This window comes from Urocampus carinirostris, chromosome 18 (genome assembly GCF_059441175.1).
Source record: "Urocampus carinirostris isolate Australia breed hairy pipefish chromosome 18, RoL_Ucar_1.0, whole genome shotgun sequence".
Classification (NCBI taxonomy): domain Eukaryota; kingdom Metazoa; phylum Chordata; class Actinopteri; order Syngnathiformes; family Syngnathidae; genus Urocampus; species Urocampus carinirostris.
Genome location: NC_142366.1, coordinates 22,400,756 through 22,418,327, shown reverse-complemented (window position 1 = coordinate 22,418,327; position 17,572 = coordinate 22,400,756). Strand labels below are relative to the sequence as shown.

Genomic DNA, 17,572 nt, shown 5'->3' with positions numbered 1-17,572 from the left:
TAGAAACCACCATTAGCTGGGTCGCCGTAGTTGACTGGGTGGAAACATTTGTTGGCCGGGAGAGGGATGGGAGCCACCAAGCTGTACCTCCCCAAGACTCACCACAGGAAATGGTGCCTCTACAAACCTAGTGGTTAAGAGAGCCAACTAAATATACCATTCAAAGTTATTTACCTTGATTCGGGTAGCTAGCAGTAGAAAGTTTTGGCTAAAAATGACCATTAGCTGGGTCGCTGTAGTCAGGTGCTTAGCAAATTTATCCAACACGCGAAAGATCCCCAGTTCAAAACTGGGTTGAAACATTTGTTGGCTTGGAGAGAGATGGGCGCTACCAGGCTGTACTTGCCCAAGACACACCACAGGAAATGGGGCCTCTACAAACTTAGTGCTTTAAGGTTCCAACCTTGTTGACTACAGTACATAAAGTTTGATAAATCATTTCGGCTAGCTAGTAGTAGAGCTATAGCTAGAAATTACCATTAACTTGGTCACCGTAGTGTGGTAGTTGAGACTGGGTGGAAGATTTTGTTGGTCAGGGATGGGTGCTAAGAGGCTGTACTTCCAAGACAGGAAATGCTACCCCTACAAACATAGTGCTTAGGTTCCAACCAAGGTCTCGATTTATACAACTCATTTCAGCTAGCTTGTAGTAGAGAGCTATAGCTGGAAAATACCATTAGCCTAGTGGCCGTAGTGCGGTGGTTAGCACATTTGCCGAACCTGGTATCGCCCAATACACACCACAGGACACTGTGCCCCTAAAACCTAGTGGCTAAAGGATCTACACAACTCATTAAACCCTTGGCTTTGAAATAAGATTTGCCGCTTATCAGCCCACGCCTTAGACATTTGCGTCGGAAAATGTAACAATTTTGACTGCCATTTTGTTAAGAGGTGCCAACTGAAATGTGATTAAAAACGATTTTGTAAAACACTTCTGTTGCAATGAATGGAGTCACGATGGAGCATGGCCGACAAGCTATTATTTTATTTTTATTGTAAAAAGCCTTCGCGTGCTTTTTCGAGCGCACGAGAAAAACAAAAAAATCCATATCGCAACTCAGTAACGCTTCCCTTCACCTTTGGTGCCCCCTGGTGTCCAAACGTCCTCAAAGCTCATCCCTGCGGGACAATTTTGTGGCGTGAGCTTCCAAAAACCTACTCAGCGCCTCCAGCGATCGGTCGCCGCCTTCGAACTTGACGGGTTTTTGTTTCCCGCCGCCTGGGGCAAAATAAATAGTAGGGAAACCCTCCGCCTGGTACTTATCGTTCGGGATGTCGTTGGCGGTGGCGTCCATCTTGGCGATCACCAGGTTCTTCTCGTTTTTGTACTTCTTGCCCAGGGCCAGGTAATCCGGCTCCATTTTTTTGCAGTGTCCGCACCACGGGGCGTAAAACTCGATGAGGACGTCCTTCTGGTCGTCCATGACCACGTCCTCGAAGGTTTTTCCCACCACCACCTTCACTGGTCCTTTATTGTTTTTGGGTACTGGCTGTGACTTGATGATGGGTTGCAGCTTTCCTGTTGACAGAATAGAATGAATGAAAACTTTATTCAAACATCAAAATAAAAACAGAACAAAATAATGTTAAATATGTTCGAAAAGGGGTAGAAAGAAGCAAATGCTTGTATTCCCTACCCCTTTATCTTCCCCACCAAATACACCAATTATCACAAGAATGTTTCTTTGTATCTAAACCTGAACAAGTGAATAGTTGGATATTGTTTGATCTCGTCTTGTAAATTGTTCCAAAATTTGACTCCACACACAGGCACACACATACTTTTCCTGGTTGTTCTCACTTTTGGGATTATGAATTCACTACAGCCCCTTAAGTTATAATAATAATTTTACTAAATCATCAAATTTTAATCATTTGGACTGCAGGAATAAAATATTAGTATGATCTTGTTACTTTATCTAGAATAGTTTTGGTTATCATTGATTAGACCTTAGACCAGACACTGTCACAAAGGAACTTGGATAAACACACAAGTCACCCCCCCCAAACACCCATCTCTCCGATTATTGTGGTACCTACATCCCACAAGGGACAGAATTCACTACAGTCTTCGAGATGCGCACCAATCATTCACAAATTGCCAGTCAATGCCGCGAACAAGTTTTTGCCCCTTCCTGATTTCTGTCATTATTTGCATATACACCACTCAAATGTTTTCGATGATCAAACCGATTTGAATATCACATAGAGACAACCCAAGGAAATACAAAATGCAGTTTTGAAAAAGGCACCAAAATTATCAATATGTGAAAATGTATCTGCCCCCTGAACCCAATAGCAAGTTGGGCCACCTTGACAGCAATAACAAAAATCAAATGTTTATAATAATTAGTAAGGAGTCTTTCACATTCTCTGGAGAAATTTTGGTCCACTCTTCTTAGCAAAATGGTTTCAAATCCGCCATATTGGAGTTTTCTCGCATTAACTGACAGTTTAAGATCACACGACAGGATCTCAATTGGATTGAAATCCAGACTTTGGTGTTGGCAGGGTGGTAATCTGGGGCTGCTTTGCTACCTCAGGACCAAGACTACTTGATGAATTTAGTAGAAGATCCTGAAGGAGACCGCCCGTCCATCAGTTTGTGCTCGTGGATCATGACGCAATGAAATCCCAAACACACCAGCAATTCCACCTCTGAATGGCTCATAGAGCAAAACAAAGTTCTGGTGTGGCCAAGTCAAAGTTACCGAGCGTAACCTATAAAACGCACAGTTCATGCTAGAAAACCCTTGAATGTGGCGGATTTGAAACAATTTTGCAAAGAAGAGTGGGCCAAAATTCCTACACAGCGTTGTAAAAGACTAATTATCATACACCATTGATTTCTGATATCTCTTAATAACCAGTAAGGCCACCTTTATGTTTAGGGGGTCATTTTTTGGGTGCCTTAGTAAACGATAGACATTTTAAAACGGATACTTTGTATTTCCTTGGGTCGTCTCTGTGCGATCTTAAAATACACAGGAATCAGGAAGGGGGCAAATATTTTCACGGCATTGTACCTGGATGGATTTAGAACCGGCTTGGGAACTCCAGGCCTTGAGGGCCACATGATTTCTAGTTTCTCTTCTTTAATTCGGGTAAAAAGTTATTAGCGCATTAGCAAGAGCTTGGAATTACCCGTATCTAAGCAGTGAAATCTAAAATCATGCTACACTTCGAGAACCAGAGTGCCCAAATCTAATTTAGAATAAAGTGATGGTAGTTAAGATTGATGGCTGTGTTCGTGTCATGATGATTGACGATTCTTAATATCTTAGTGGGGGATATTATTCGCAGATGTGCCGAATTGGTGTCCAAATATTCAATTTTTCTGTAAACTATACAAGATATTTGTTTACAATACCTAGTCTCAGGATTATAATTGTTCACGTAATTTTGCTGAATATATAGCTTAATATTTTTTTCTTTGAGTGTTCGATAATACACACTGTCCCTTTAAAATGCCTCAAGTGTTTAGAAAATCAGCTTCAGGTAATACAAATTCAACTCCATCTCCAACCATTGACTTACACATTTAAAATCCACTATTTTTAAAATGACTTTTACCCCGGTCAAATTCATCTTCGATTCAGGATTTCGATTTATAGCCTGGCCCCGTCAGAATTTACGATCCAATATTTCAATTTCATGCCAGGCCTTTAGAATTAATCGTCAAACTAAATTGATTTATGGCACAGTTCCACAGTAATCCCTTGTTTTGTAGTGTCAAATGCTGCTATATTGAATTCTTGATTCAGGACACACGCCACTTTTCACTATTTAAAGTTTGTCGCCATCCAGTGGACATTGTCTCTACAGCTTTAGTTATATTCAAGAGTTTTTAAGACGTTTTAAAACAATTTGAAACCAAAATTAAGAGCAAGTTAACAAAAAGAAAATACTAATCTCTCGTACATATTACCTGACACAGCCAAAGTTTCTATTTCTACACTGGGTAGACCTAAGACATGCTTCTACTCTGAAAAGCACGACTGAAACCAAATCACCGTTTTGATAGTTCTGTTACTGCAGCTACACGATGTTTCCACGAAAGAAAATCAAAGAATTCTTTAAAAAAAAAAAAAAAAAAGATATGCATTAGTGAATGTTTTCAGTTTAAACAAATGTAAATCTTATGAATATTGGATTTAAGACATTTAAATGGCCATGAATGCCTTATATTTTAAGACTTCAAGTTTCTGCAGATACCCGGGACATTCTGGGTAAAACAAAATTGTGTATTAACTGCTTTTAGTTCAGTGGTTTCTCGAATTGGGGGCGCGTTTTTTTTTTACTGTAAAGTGAGATTGTACCTTCACTACGCTAGGGGGCAGTGCAGACAAGATATGTTTGATTTTTTTTCAAGAGGAGTGTGACAGAAAATAGAGAAGCACTGTTTTAGTCCAAGTTTGTGGGCGATAGAAAGCATCTTCCTCTGGCTTTTGGTGCGTTTGTTGACACCATGGCTTTTCAAGAAACTGGAAATGGAAAAATATGTGCCTACGTAATTTAGGTTCATCCAGCTGTTTACAACTTCCACCGCTAAATTATGCCGCACAGGCAGACACAGGCAGAAAAGGGGCGGGGCGACTACCGAGCCAATCGTAATGCAGAATACAATGAGAGATGAAAACCCCCGAAATAAATTAACACCTTGGGATAATGGGTGTTAGATATTCTAAGAAAAGGTATATTAAAAATATATTTAAAAAAAAAAAAAAAAAAAAAAAAAAAAAATCAAACTTACCCTTTTTGAAGGCCACGACAAAATCCCTCAGCACGTCCGCGTCGAACTCCTCGGGCTCCATGGCGAATTTTTTACCACCATCTCCCAAGATCCCCACGTTGACTTCCTCGCCACTCTCGCTCAGTCCCAAATTCTTCAGCTCCTCGGCGTAATCCTCCTCGTCGGCGATGGCGAAGGTGTACTCGGGGAAGTCCCGGGCCACGTCCAGGACCTTGGACCTCCAGAACTGCGTGGCTGAACGAGCACCGTTCCGCCTTTAACGGCGAGATCCGGATTCAAATTTGCCGAAGGCGAGCCTACCTTTCCTGTAGTCGAAGCTGAAGTCCACGCCGTAGTAGACCACCACGAGCGGCCTTTTAGCGTAGCGCTTAGCGTCGTTGCTGGGCTTTCGGTGACCCACCAGCGGCGTGGTGTGCTTCTTGAAGAACTCTTGCACTTCTAACACGGGTGTAGACTCCTAAAGGCAAAAAAACAAACTATGAAATGATATGATTTTGGAGTACATAGTGGTGATGTCTTTAGTTCCACTTTAGCCTGTAACAAAATCAATACTGTAATTTTCAGATTATAGAACTATTTACAGGCTCAAGCATTCGTTTAAGGTATCCTTTGCCTCCCTCTTCTGGGATTCTGAAGTAATTGCAATTGGCCACCACGTATTCTCACTTTTTTACGCTATATAATCAGGGTTGGGTAGGGTTACTTTAACTTGATTACTTTCAATTACTTTTGGATTACTCCAATACCAAATATGCTAATAAAAGACAAAATGAACTAAATGTGAATACAATTACTACATTTTGTGCAGGCTTGGGGAGTAACGGAATACATGGAACGGCAAAAATGATGTTGGCAAGCTGTTTGGATTTATTTTCATTTTGTTTCTGTCGCATTTGATGTTAGTTTTGTCGGAGATCAAAGAGATCAAAGCCAGGAGAGAAAGCTTACCACGTATTGTGAGTCATCATTTTATTCATATTTAGTTTTTGTCTTTTATTAGCATATTTGGTATTGGAGTAATCCAAAAGTAATTGAAAGTAATCACGTTAAAGTAACCCTACCTAACACTGTAAATAATATACTACATTCCGGTTACGGGAATCTTGGACGCAGAGAGCCATTTCATATATTTTAAGACCAAATTCAGCATAACCGCCAATTTTCTTTCTCCGACGTTAGAATTCATCAAACTAGAACTAGAGCCTGTGTCTATCGACAACTAGACCACTTTAAACTCACCTCCCTCTCAGTTACTAAAGATCATTGAGGGTCATTTTGACCTTTTCATAATGGTTTCAAAACAAGGTGCATGGAAATTTATTTTGTAAATATGTAAAAGAATATAGGTAATATCTTGAGAAAATTCAACATTTCCTTCCACTGTTTCGCGGATGACACCCACCTTTACCTTTCCCGCAAACCCAACTCTATTCTCCCACCTGAGCTCAACTCTTGCCTTTCTGGAATAAAATCATGGTTCAACATCAACTTACTAAATCTGAACAGCAGAGCTTTCAGCCGCTCTGCCCCCCAGCTCTGGAACTCATTGCCGCCTGACCTCAGAAATTCTGCAATCCTGCCCACCTTCAAATCTAGACTCAAACCTCACCTCTAAAGATTTGCCTTTTCTTGACTTGCCTCACATACCGCCCCTTTTAACCCTTGTGTGTTTTATTGGCTATTTATTACTTGCTTGTTTTATTGTTTATTTTTGTGTCCTACTTATATGTACAGCGACCTTGGGTGTCCTGAAAGGCGCTTAAATATTATGTATCATTATAAAAAACTGAGAAAAGTTAACGGATGTTTTTCCCTTCATGCAGCTGAAAATCTGATAAGCAGCGAGACTGCAAAAGCGAAACCGTGTTATAGCAAGGGATTACTGCATTATGGTGTAGGATCAAACTTAGGACTGCAAAATCGCATGAGTCAAACTCAATGTGGCCTGTGAGAATGCTGAGAGAAGCACAAGAGAAAATTACACCAAACAATGACTTTTACTTTTAAATATGTCCACTGAATGTCGCCAAATCCAGGCGCCACTCGCAAAGCACCCACTGTAGCTTTATTTGCTATCATCATTTAACCAGAGGACATTGTTTGGCTTTTTTTTTTATACAAAGCACATTTGCTAAGCACCAAAAGATGTCCAATCATAATTTAATCGCGCGACTCCTAAAAAAAGACGGCAAGGCCTTTCGCTAAAGCACACTTTTTAGACCATTCATGTATTAGTCCGGCCCCCATGAGAAACGTTTCCCCTCCATGTGGCCCCCCTGAGCTAAAATGAGTTCAAAACCCCTAGACCAGAACAACTCTAATCATGACACAGACGGGTTTAAATGGTACCTTGACTGTCAGTATGTGCGAGTCCGGCTCATATTTGGAATGGAACTTCTCCGGCTGGGCGATGACGACCCGGCCGGGTGACGATTTCAGCAACTTGGCCACCTCGGAGCTGAACGTGTGCCGGAAGGTATAGTCTTCCCTGAGCGAGTTACCTGCCAAACAAAGGATTCATGTATCAAATATTCCGTTATCTGAACTACAAAGGTCCACCCAAAAACCCAAAATTGACCATCATACATTTAAACATGCGCCTTATACACCGGTGCGCCTTACATACAGACAAAAGTGTAAATGTGTTACCATATTAGTGCAATTGCATAACAATGGTGGCAACGGTAATGGCACCGAATCTTAACCACCAGGTCTCTATAGTTGTCTACAATTGCATAACATTGAATGCAATGGGAATCAAACCCAGATCACGGCAGGGGAGAGCGCAGATCATATTCATTAGACTGCTAGAGACACACAGGACACATTAGATCCTATCACACTATTTTTGTCACAGTTCGATTGGAGAGAATGTTGTTTCAATTTTTCTAAGCTCAAACTAAGCATTTTAAGTGATACGTCTTCTGAATATGTGAATCCTTGTGTTTATTTGCATCTTTCAGGACGACCAAATTACTTCCTACAATGGGTTTTTTTGTGTGGCAAATACTGTATTTCACTGGTCCTATACCTTTTCTGTACTACAGACTTACATTTTTCAGTTTGTCCTTGAAAAAATTTGCTCTCATTTTTATTTTCAAAACCTTTCCCTCAGTATCAGTTTTGTTCACACGTCACTGCCTGTCAATGCTGAGATCCAGCTCATATCTGAAACGCGAGATGGCACTTTGCACCAAACAACAGTGACCAGATGATGAAGGTGCTGTATCCATGTCAGATAAGAAGACTTCTCCTGCAACTGGCCATGAAAACCATTACTAGCAGATTGACGTGGGGGAGCAAAGCCCTACCCAAAAAATTGGCCCGGAGAAGAATGGCCACCACCAAGCTGTACTTGCCAAAGACACACTACAGGAAGTGGTGCCCCTACAACCCTAGCAGTTAAGGGATCCATGTTATCTTCATTTTGATTCCATGCGCCTTGTATAAGAAAACAATATCACAAGACTGGTTTACTGAGATGTTCCTTATCATTGGTTGCGCCTTTTACAGGGTTCGTAAACCTTTTTCATGGAAAAATTCAAGCACTTTCAAGGCCAATTTCCCAATGTTCCCAGTACTATTAATAGAAAATCCTGTGTGAATCAATCCATTGCCCTGCTGTTTAAGGTGACCGAGTGCTGATGATATTCTTTGCAGTCATCCATTTGCTTCATGTTGTATCAAACTTTCCCATTATCTCCATCATGTACGGCACCCGATGATGGCATCGTGGTCTGATGCACCTGTAGGGGGCGATGACGCTTCACATGACAAACAGCCGCCGTGTCGACGACATTATCAACCCACCATTTTACTTTATATTTTTCTTTGTTTAACGCGTGGTCTGTAGAGTCAGACTACAGTAGAACGCGGCAATAATTTTGAGCATTTCCCGGACCTCAGTGCGAAAAAATGCAGTAATAAATCGGTGGGGTGCCAAACTTACAAGCCTCAATGTAGATGTCGTACGCGGCGTCCTCTTCGCTAGAAAAGACTCCGACGATGACGGCGTCGTCGCCGTCTTTCAGAAGCTCCTGCACTTGTTTGGCAGTCTGGACTTGCTTGGAAGGAGGTCCGGCCTGTTCGCTCATGTAGTCCACGATGCCTGAAAGGATAGAAAACTGAGCGGGGGAGGGGACGACGACTCCCGGGCACCGCTTACCGTGCTGCTCCCTGGGCCCGTTGTAGTCGAAAACTCGTCCCTTCCTGAAAATCTTGAGGGTGGGGTATCCGGTGACCTCGAAACGAGAGGCCACCTCGTTCTCGGCGGTGGCGTCCACTTTGGCCAGAGGGATGGGCGGCGAGCGCCGCTTCAACTCCTGGGCGGCTTTCTCGTACTCGGGAGCCAAACGTTTGCAGTGGCCGCACCTGAAAGTCAGCCGCGGTTTGTTGATTTATGACAGGGGTCAGGAACCTTTTTGACCCAAAGAGCCATAAAAGCAAAAAATGTTTTAAAAAGACATTGAGAGCCAAATCATACATTTTCAGACAAAATTGAAAAAAACTGCCAAAAACACTTCTTCAGCACATTTTATTTCACTGTGTCATTTGATGATTTAATCAAATGTATAAAATGATAATAATGCCAAATCCTGTGTCTCAAATCAATGTAAATATGCCGTTTACAATTTGTCTTCCACCTTCAGTTAAGAGTGTTGTGGCAATTTTTTTCCATGGTATTTTTCCTTAACGGTTTCAAAACAGTGTGCATGCAAAGTTCTTTTGTAAAAATGTCACAAATGACTGCAAACAGACCATTAGTACAAGACCAATGTTCCCTCTAATTTTCCTTACGGGTCTGAGCGTTCACACAAAGTCGGTGAGCAACGCTTGAAACAACAGTGAGCAACCATAATCCCAAGTGTGGCAAGATAATTCATTATCAAACATGTCCAAAACTTGACATTTTGCTGAGTTTCCGGCAATGCAAAATTATTTTTCTCTTTTAAATGAATTGACTCATGTACTATTGCAAAGGTTGTACGGTCTACAAACGTCGTTTGTTCTTAAAATTCTTTCACAAGATATCCATTTCTTTTTATTTCCTGATATATTTTGTCGCATAATATTAACATTTTTGGGGGCTTATTTAGTCGGTTGCAAGATACAGAACTGTACTTAATCACATGTTTTAGTGGAAGTACAATGTTGGCAACAAGATTCGCTTGATATAATTGGAAATTATTTGAATGCAACACAAACTTTTTCTTCTTTTTTCCGTGTTTTTTTTCTTTTTTTTTTTTTAAATTCCTTTCAAAAAAATCTCATTGTGTTTTTTTCTTTTTGTTCTCTATTTACTTTTTTCCTACATTTGTTTTTCTTTTTCTGGCTTTTTTCAAAATTTTTCTTTTTGGTATTTTTTTCTTTTTTGTTCTATTCCCCCCTTCCTTTAAGTCATTTTGTGCATAATTTTACATTAGATTTGGTCATGTTGGGATTAAAGAAGCAAAAACAACCAGAAGAGCCGTTTAGGACCCGAAAGAGCCGGTTCCTTTGAGTGAGCCGAGCCGAAGAAGCCGGTTCTCGACAAACTACTAACTTTACTCAACTTCGTTCTACTTCGACTCGACTTCAAAATACCGCATTTAGGACACAACGTCAGGGGAACTCGTGTATTTTTACCTTCACGCACTGTAACTTTGACTTAAGTCGCTTCTTAATTAGTAATTTCGAGCCCTCATTTTTGTGCGCTGGCTAGATTTTCTTGTGCGCAGAAAATGTGCGGGCAGTGCGCAATTGCGCACGCGCGCAGCTTAGAGGAAGCACTGTACAAGGCTGTAATCGATGTTCACTCCGAAAGGAAAAAAAATCACGAGCGACTCACCACGGCGCGTAAAACTCCACCAAAATGATGTCCGCGTTGTTGACGGTCTCGTCAAAGTTATCCTTGGTGAGGACGAGCGTGGCCTCGGGGGGCGGCTTCCAGTCAGGCTGAGAAATCTCTTTGACGCGCTCCACGATGGCTGCGGACAGAAGAATGGGGAGATTGGATTCTGGTGGGAATGCGAGGATAGCTCAACATATGAGGTCATTTTCATCTGTATTTCAAACCAAAAGGTCTTACAGCAGGGGTATCAAATTGAAGCCCCGCGGGGAAAGGTTTAAGGCCCCGCCTTAATATGATTGCCGCCAATTCAAGTTTGATAGTGATACCCCTGTGCTAAGTAGTTAGAGCTCAAAATTAGGAAACAACTCCCAAATGTTGCCACAATTACAGCTGGTGAAGGGAAAATACAGTATATAATCAAAGTCTAGAATTCTATCTAGACTATTTCAAGAGTGGTACTGTATTTTGAACAGGCCTAAAAACAAATTTTAATAGCCAATTCGCCAAAGACTATTTAAACAGTAACTAGATCTTTTTTTTCTCTCTTAATTTTAGCCTGAAGTTGATTTAACGATGTGGCGAATGAAAATAAAAAGCGTACAGTAAAAAATAAAACTTTATTAACCATAATGCAGAAATATACAACAATTAAATTAAATAACATATCTAAAACTATTTAGTCACAGTGCTCAGTCATAAACAAACCGTTATCCAATTTTAGGGACAGGATCATAGAAAAAGATTTAAATCAAGTGACCATTTTTGATCCCTGTAAACCAAGAACATGCTCATTAGTATCAGTCTATCTATCTACCTTGGTCATATCCCTCAAGAGGGGTGACCGACAGCAAGACAAACACACATACAAATACAAAGAAAATAAAAGGGAAATAAATAGCAAAAAAAAAAAAAACACAAAAAAAATTTTGGACCATGGCCAACCCAATTGCCCAAACACCCAAACAAGTTAGGCACCTCGGCACCCAAGTTGGTCATGCTTTCGTTCCTCCGGATGAAAGTAGCAGTACAGTAAATAAAAGAAAAGTATGCATTTTTGAAGTATATTCAGTGGTCAACTGCAAAGTACTTAACAAAATCACTTGAGTCTCGATAATTTGAAAGGGAACTTTTAAAAACTGATGTTTTTACAACTGCGTGAATTTCATTTCAAAGACGTTTTTTCAGGCACAGTGCAGCATAATGCTAAAGCTCTTTTCTATTGCAAAATATATGCGTATAAAATGCACAATGCATGTCATCAAAACCATATTGGCTCTAATGTTACTTGAATCTTACTGAGGCGAGTCAGACTCAGTTTAGTTGAACTGTCCGACGTGCTTTCTCTTTAAATGTTCCTGCGTCAAAGAGTTACTGCCGTGATACACAAGGCCTGTTTAGCTGATTTTGCAAGAAATCTTTTTACAGACGCTCCCCTACTTACGACCATTTGAGTTTAGAAAAACGGTAGATATGAACATTTTTTGGGGGATATCGAAAAATACTTGGACATTGCTCTAAGTTAGATTTTGTAGTGCTTCTTTCCGCCATTCCTGGCATGTGGCGCTGTGAGTGGTCACCGAGCATCCACCCCGAAGAAGCAATCCGCTTCCTCTTCCTAGTTTGGTGTGAACATTCTATACTGTATCTCCAGCGTGCCAAGAACTTTAACATTTTTATTGTTTAATATCTCGTGCATCCGTTCATTATGGTTGGTGTAAAGTGTAAAGAAGAGGGTTAGGGTTAGGGTTATGGAACACTTTTTTGGCCACTTTTTACCATGGAGGAGGACAACTTGAAGCATATCTTCCAAAAGTAAGTTAAACTCAACTTTGTTTATCTTCACAGAGTATCATTTTTTAAATGTTTTTTTTAGTACAAAACAATACAGGTTACAAGCCTTAAACATACTTATATAAACCTCAAACATACAAAATATAGCACTGAAGAAACTTACAATCTAATTCAACTTTCTGGACGGTCGTAAGTAGGGCAGCGTCTGTATTGGCCGTATCCAGGCCAAAATGCATTTCTGTATACAGTATTACCACTCAAGACAGACGCCATTGCGCATGAGAAACTCCCAAAGATTTTATCATGAAAGATGCCTCACTCTGGCGACAACGGAATTCATTGTACACCATTATGTTTATTACAGATTGTCAAAGAACGTCAACTAATTGTTGCAGCTCGAGTGTTGGCTGCCACTTTCAGCCACAAATGGGCAGTTTCAATGAATTGAAGCTATGTTTAGACCAGTTCATGTTAAAACTTCCAATCGTGTTCAGAAAATTGGTTGGTTGGATCCTATAACCACGAGGGTCGTAGGTACACCATTTTCTGTGGTGCGTCTTGGGCAAAAACAGCCTGGTGGAGCATAACCCTTTCCAGGGCCGAGAAAAGTTAATCATAGCTCTTACTCTATGTTCAGAAAATCACAATACATTTAAATCTGAATACTAATTTGAGTTTTTAATCACATTCCGGACGATAAGCCGCTACTTTTTTCCCAAATGTTCAACCCTGCGGCTTATTCAGTGATGCCGCCAATTTATGTATTTTTTCTTACAGCCTCCAGCGGCGCTCGAGTACAAAAGGTAAGATTTAGACCGGTGGAATATATGCGAGTGTGTTGCCAGCGTATTTTTGAATAAAGGAGCATAGGACAACGTCTATATGACAATGTCTTTTTCCCATACTGGGGAAGACTACTTTAATGACATCAGTTATAAGGAGGAAGATGAGCACGGTTTACCATGATTTTTTCAAGTACCGTATTTTTTTTTAACAGACCCATTTACTGTGTTGCTAGCGTGTTCCTAGTAGCGTTTTGCTACCCTTCACAGACACGGTTTGGGATGAAAGTTATAATATTATTATTAAAGCTTTGAAAACTCTCGGTGTATCGTCTTTCTTTGTAAATATGTGTAACCATGTATAATATGTATTTGCAACTGTATATTTTTGTAATGTATTTATTTTAGAGACTTATTCTGATATGTTTTCCACGGGTGAATCAAAAAGAAGGGGCAAATATAACGGGGGCTGATGGGAAGTGGAGTAAAGGTGAGACGTGTTTGTGGACGCAGCGGACAATAGTGGATATATATTTTTCCCACCCTTACCTTTGGAAATATACATTTTCTTTCCTTGGATTATTTTCAACCGGACCCGGACTCTGCAGGTCTGCGTCATATCTTAAGTACCGGTATCATTTTACTTTCAATTTGCCGGCTGTTGTTTTTGGACTGTGTACTTCATATTCAGTTACAATTGCGTGATTCAAAGTCGGGTTTGGGTTAATTTCGTGATTGTGTTATATGTTTTAATGTGGGCGCATGCGGCTTATGTACAGGTGCGGCTTGTGTAAGTACAAAAGCGGTTACCCTCTTAAAATGTGGTGGGTGCGGCTTATAATCAGGTGCGCTCTATAGTCCGGAATTTACGGTATTTGTTTTTTTGAGTCTCATTTTTGCTGTCATGTTATGATTTAATTTATATATGACTGATTAAGTGATTTTATTATTAATTCTCAATATAAAAATTTTAGCTCTTGTTTCGTGTTTAAACAAAACCATTTAAAACAGGAATATTACAGCTTTTCTAGTAGAAACCCCCATGCTGCCCAACTTCAACATAATCCAAGTGTAACAGAGTTGAAATTTGATTGTTTTGAGTTTTTTTGAATTCTCACAAAATCTGTTTTTGTTGCATTACTGTTTGTTAATTGCATTCATTTGTTAAGCCATGGGAGTGTGCGACTCTTTCCCGTTTGGCACTTTATGGGCCTCTGCGCTTGCCGTACCTTCAGCTATATCACCTTGTGCTGAAGATGTATGCAGTCGTGCAGACGCCCTGACTTCTTTGAATCGTTTTGTCTACTGAATTCAGGCAATAAACTAAGTGACTGTGAACCCCTGTGTCACGCATGATAGAGGGTTGTTACACTAGTTCCAAGTGAATTGAGTTTGAGACCTTTTCGGGTATAAAGATGAATGAACCCCACCAATATGGCATTTATGATTCAAAATGAATTCTCCATTTTCTTACCTGTCTCCGACCTGTCCCCATCGTAGTCCACTGGTTGCCCCCGTTTGAGGATTTTAATAGTAGGATAACCAGACACCTCGAATCTGCTCCCCAAGTCCTTTGCCTCCGTGGCATCCACTTTCGCCACCGGGATTGGAGGATCGCTTTCCGCTAGGGTCTTGGCGATCTTCTCATACTCTGGGGCAAACTGTTTGCAGTGACCACACCTGTACAAAACTCCACCGTTCAGATGGAATTGCGATAGAACATACTTCCCTAACACCGATTCCTGTTACCATGGCGCGTAGAACTCTATGAGCACGGTGTCTTTGCCCTCGATGAACGTGTCGAAGTTGGCATCGGTAAGGATGAGAACGCCGTTCTCCTCTTTTACTTCTGTGTCGTTGTCGTCTTCATCTTCATCCTCTATGTCATTTGTCTCCTCCTCCTCATCATCATCTTGCGCTTCTGCAACAAGCAAGCGAAATCATGGTAATATTTGGCAAAATTCTTCTCAATTAGAATGCCATTAAAAACTGTAATTATAAGGCGTATCTCGAACTCCAAAGCCAGAAATTTGAAAGTACACCTTGTACTGTATACCACAGAATACAGTGGATAAGATTGAAAATGCATACAGCTCTAGTAAACAAGGATCGAATGAGCAGCAATAATAGACTGAGGAGATCATTTCTTCCTCATGCCATGAGGCCCTTTAACTCCACCCGGGGGAGAAAAAGCCCACATTAAACCCCACCCCCACATTTGCATATTATCCTATTTTTATTACAGTATGCATGTCCGTAGCACTATTTAAATACTCTATATCAACATGTTATATTGGGTATTTTTGTATTCTATATCTTTTATTTTTTTATTTTTCAACACAAGGATACTGCTGGAAGTGTGAAGTTCCCTACGGGGATGAGTAAGGATCTATCTATCTATAATCACGAACAGGATTCGAACCCGGGTTGTGAAGGTGTTGGCACAAACGCTTTAACAGCACTCCTCATTATCACACTATTTTGACTCACTGTGCCAGGGGTCCCCAACTCAATTGAGTCAGGGGCCACTGGAGCTGGCATCCAGGTGAGGTTGGGCCAAATGGGGTTTTACACAAAAACAGCGCGGATAAAAATTTCAGCTGTTTTTAAAAGGGGTAGTATTTTATATTTGTCACCGTCATGTGTAGTGCAACCAAAATTAAGTCCAAATAAGACTACAAACTACAGAAACAAGTGAGCAAAAAGCACCCTTTTTCTTCCATTATTTTTACTCAGACTTTCTCCAAAACAAAAAGGAAAAAGATTTATATAGCTATAAAAAAAGAAAAAGAAAAAGAAAACAATAAGAAGAAATAAAAAAGCCAAAAAGGAAGCTGGGAATAAAAAAGTAGGGAAAAGAAAACAAAAAGAGGAAAGAAAGGAAATAAAATCAAAGAAAAAGGACAAAAACGGGGAAAAAAAATGCTATTCTGTCTCGGTGTTTTTTTTCTTTACTCTGATACAATCTCAAGTTTTAACCTCAACAGTCAACAGCCAGGTGAAAACATTTCATGGCCCTGAAGAGGGATGGGCACAACCAGGCTGTACTTGCCCAAGACACGCTACAGTAAATGGTGCCCCTACGACCCTAGTGGTTAAGGGATCCAAACAAACAAACAACTGTAGTTTACAGGTTTTCACAAAGAATGTAAATTCATTAAATTAATAAATATATGAACTGTATAACTCTGGATTTGTTAGTCATTAAAAAAATATGTGTATATAGGAGCAAAGCGTTGGTGAACAAATACATGCAGGGGTTAAAATCTCAGTGAAGTTGTGACATCTACGGTCCGGAGCCTTAGCTCTGAAAATGCTGGTCTACTAATGATCCCAAGAGCCAAGAAGAGAACCGCAGGTTCGAGTGTGTTCTCCATTCGGGTGTTGTGGAATGCTCTTCCCCCTGAATCTTGATCTGCAACCTCAGTGGAACTGTTTAAATCTAGGCTTAAAACACACTTCTATTCTATAGTTTATGAATGACATACACAGATATAGTCAACGTGAAATGTATTATTTGTCATTGCAACATTCGTTGCAGCCTGGTCATCCTGTGCGGTCCCTTCTAAAGGTTTCTTCATTTACCTCATGTTGAAGTTTTGAGTTTCCCTTGCCCTCATGTAGGTTTTAGATCAGGGGATGGTGTAATAAGTCTGTGGTTTGCAATAATCTTGTCTGTGCAGCCCTGTGAGACTCTTTGTGATGAAGGAAGTCACAAATAAACATGTCTCGACTTTTTAATGGGAATTGGATAGTTGGAGATCATGTTCTGTCATCCTAGGTGTACTGTTGTGTTTACTTTAAAATACTGTGATTAGGAAACATGTTAACGTTATAGTGAGGTCAAAATTCATAAAATATTCTTATTTTTCCATGAATTTTTCCATACAGCACGTTGAGTGGCAATTCATTGTCTGAAAAGTTTTTATTTTTTTTAAATATCCATTTTGATTTGATTTGGCATGGATTTGAACTACTCTTGCACCTCACAAAGCTCTGATGCTAATTTGTTGGTGTTAGCTTCAAGTCATAAGCAGCATTTTTTCTCATTTTCAATTGAATTCATAAAAGTAAAGCCAGCGTATTTATCACAAAGTATAGTTGAATAATAATAATGTTATGTTTTGAAACTTACCATCTTCACATCGGCACACTGTCATCATTTGAGCAACGCCGAGCAGCACAATGAGCATCAACACAGCCTTCTTCATTGTCCAAACAAGGTAGGGGCCTCCTTGTTACCAATTTAAATATATATATTTTAGGGAGTTAGTGAAAATTCAAAATTATAACCGCGAATATCCTTTGGTATTGTAGTTTAACACAAGCTAATAAATGTTTCGCTAATCACGGTGCACCGCCTTCTCCGGTTTGCGACTTCTCTGACTTGCCACCTTCTGATTGGCCGTTACA

General features: G+C 40.2%; 1 protein-coding gene across 1 annotated transcript; it reads right to left on the bottom strand.

Moving 5' to 3' along the window:
• Positions 1–973: 973 nt before the first annotated feature.
• Positions 974–17,561, bottom strand: pdia4 (protein disulfide isomerase family A, member 4). The gene is made up of 10 exons (XM_088322405.1): positions 17,295–17,561; positions 14,909–15,080; positions 14,634–14,839; positions 10,584–10,722; positions 8,922–9,127; positions 8,706–8,864; positions 7,106–7,257; positions 5,057–5,213; positions 4,757–4,990; positions 974–1,522 (listed from the first exon to the last, which is right to left on the bottom strand). Exons 1-10 carry the CDS (start codon positions 17,368–17,370, stop codon positions 1,110–1,112), a joined length of 1,914 nt encoding a protein of 637 aa, XP_088178531.1. The 5' UTR covers positions 17,371–17,561; the 3' UTR covers positions 974–1,109.
• Between the last annotated feature and the right edge of the window lie 11 nt (positions 17,562–17,572).

Excerpts from the sequence above, each read along its gene's own strand:
- pdia4 (XM_088322405.1), bottom strand. The coding sequence starts at position 17,370 with ATGAAGAAGGCTGTGTTGATGCTCATTGTGCTGCTCGGCGTTGCTCAA. Across the intron at positions 14,840-14,908 it reads ATAGAGTTCTACGCGCCATG|GTGTGGTCACTGCAAACAGT; the intron begins GTAACAGGAATC and ends AGTTTTGTACAG. Across the intron at positions 4,991-5,056 it reads CAGCTTCGACTACAGGAAAG|CCACGCAGTTCTGGAGGTCC; the intron begins GTAGGCTCGCCT and ends GTGCTCGTTCAG.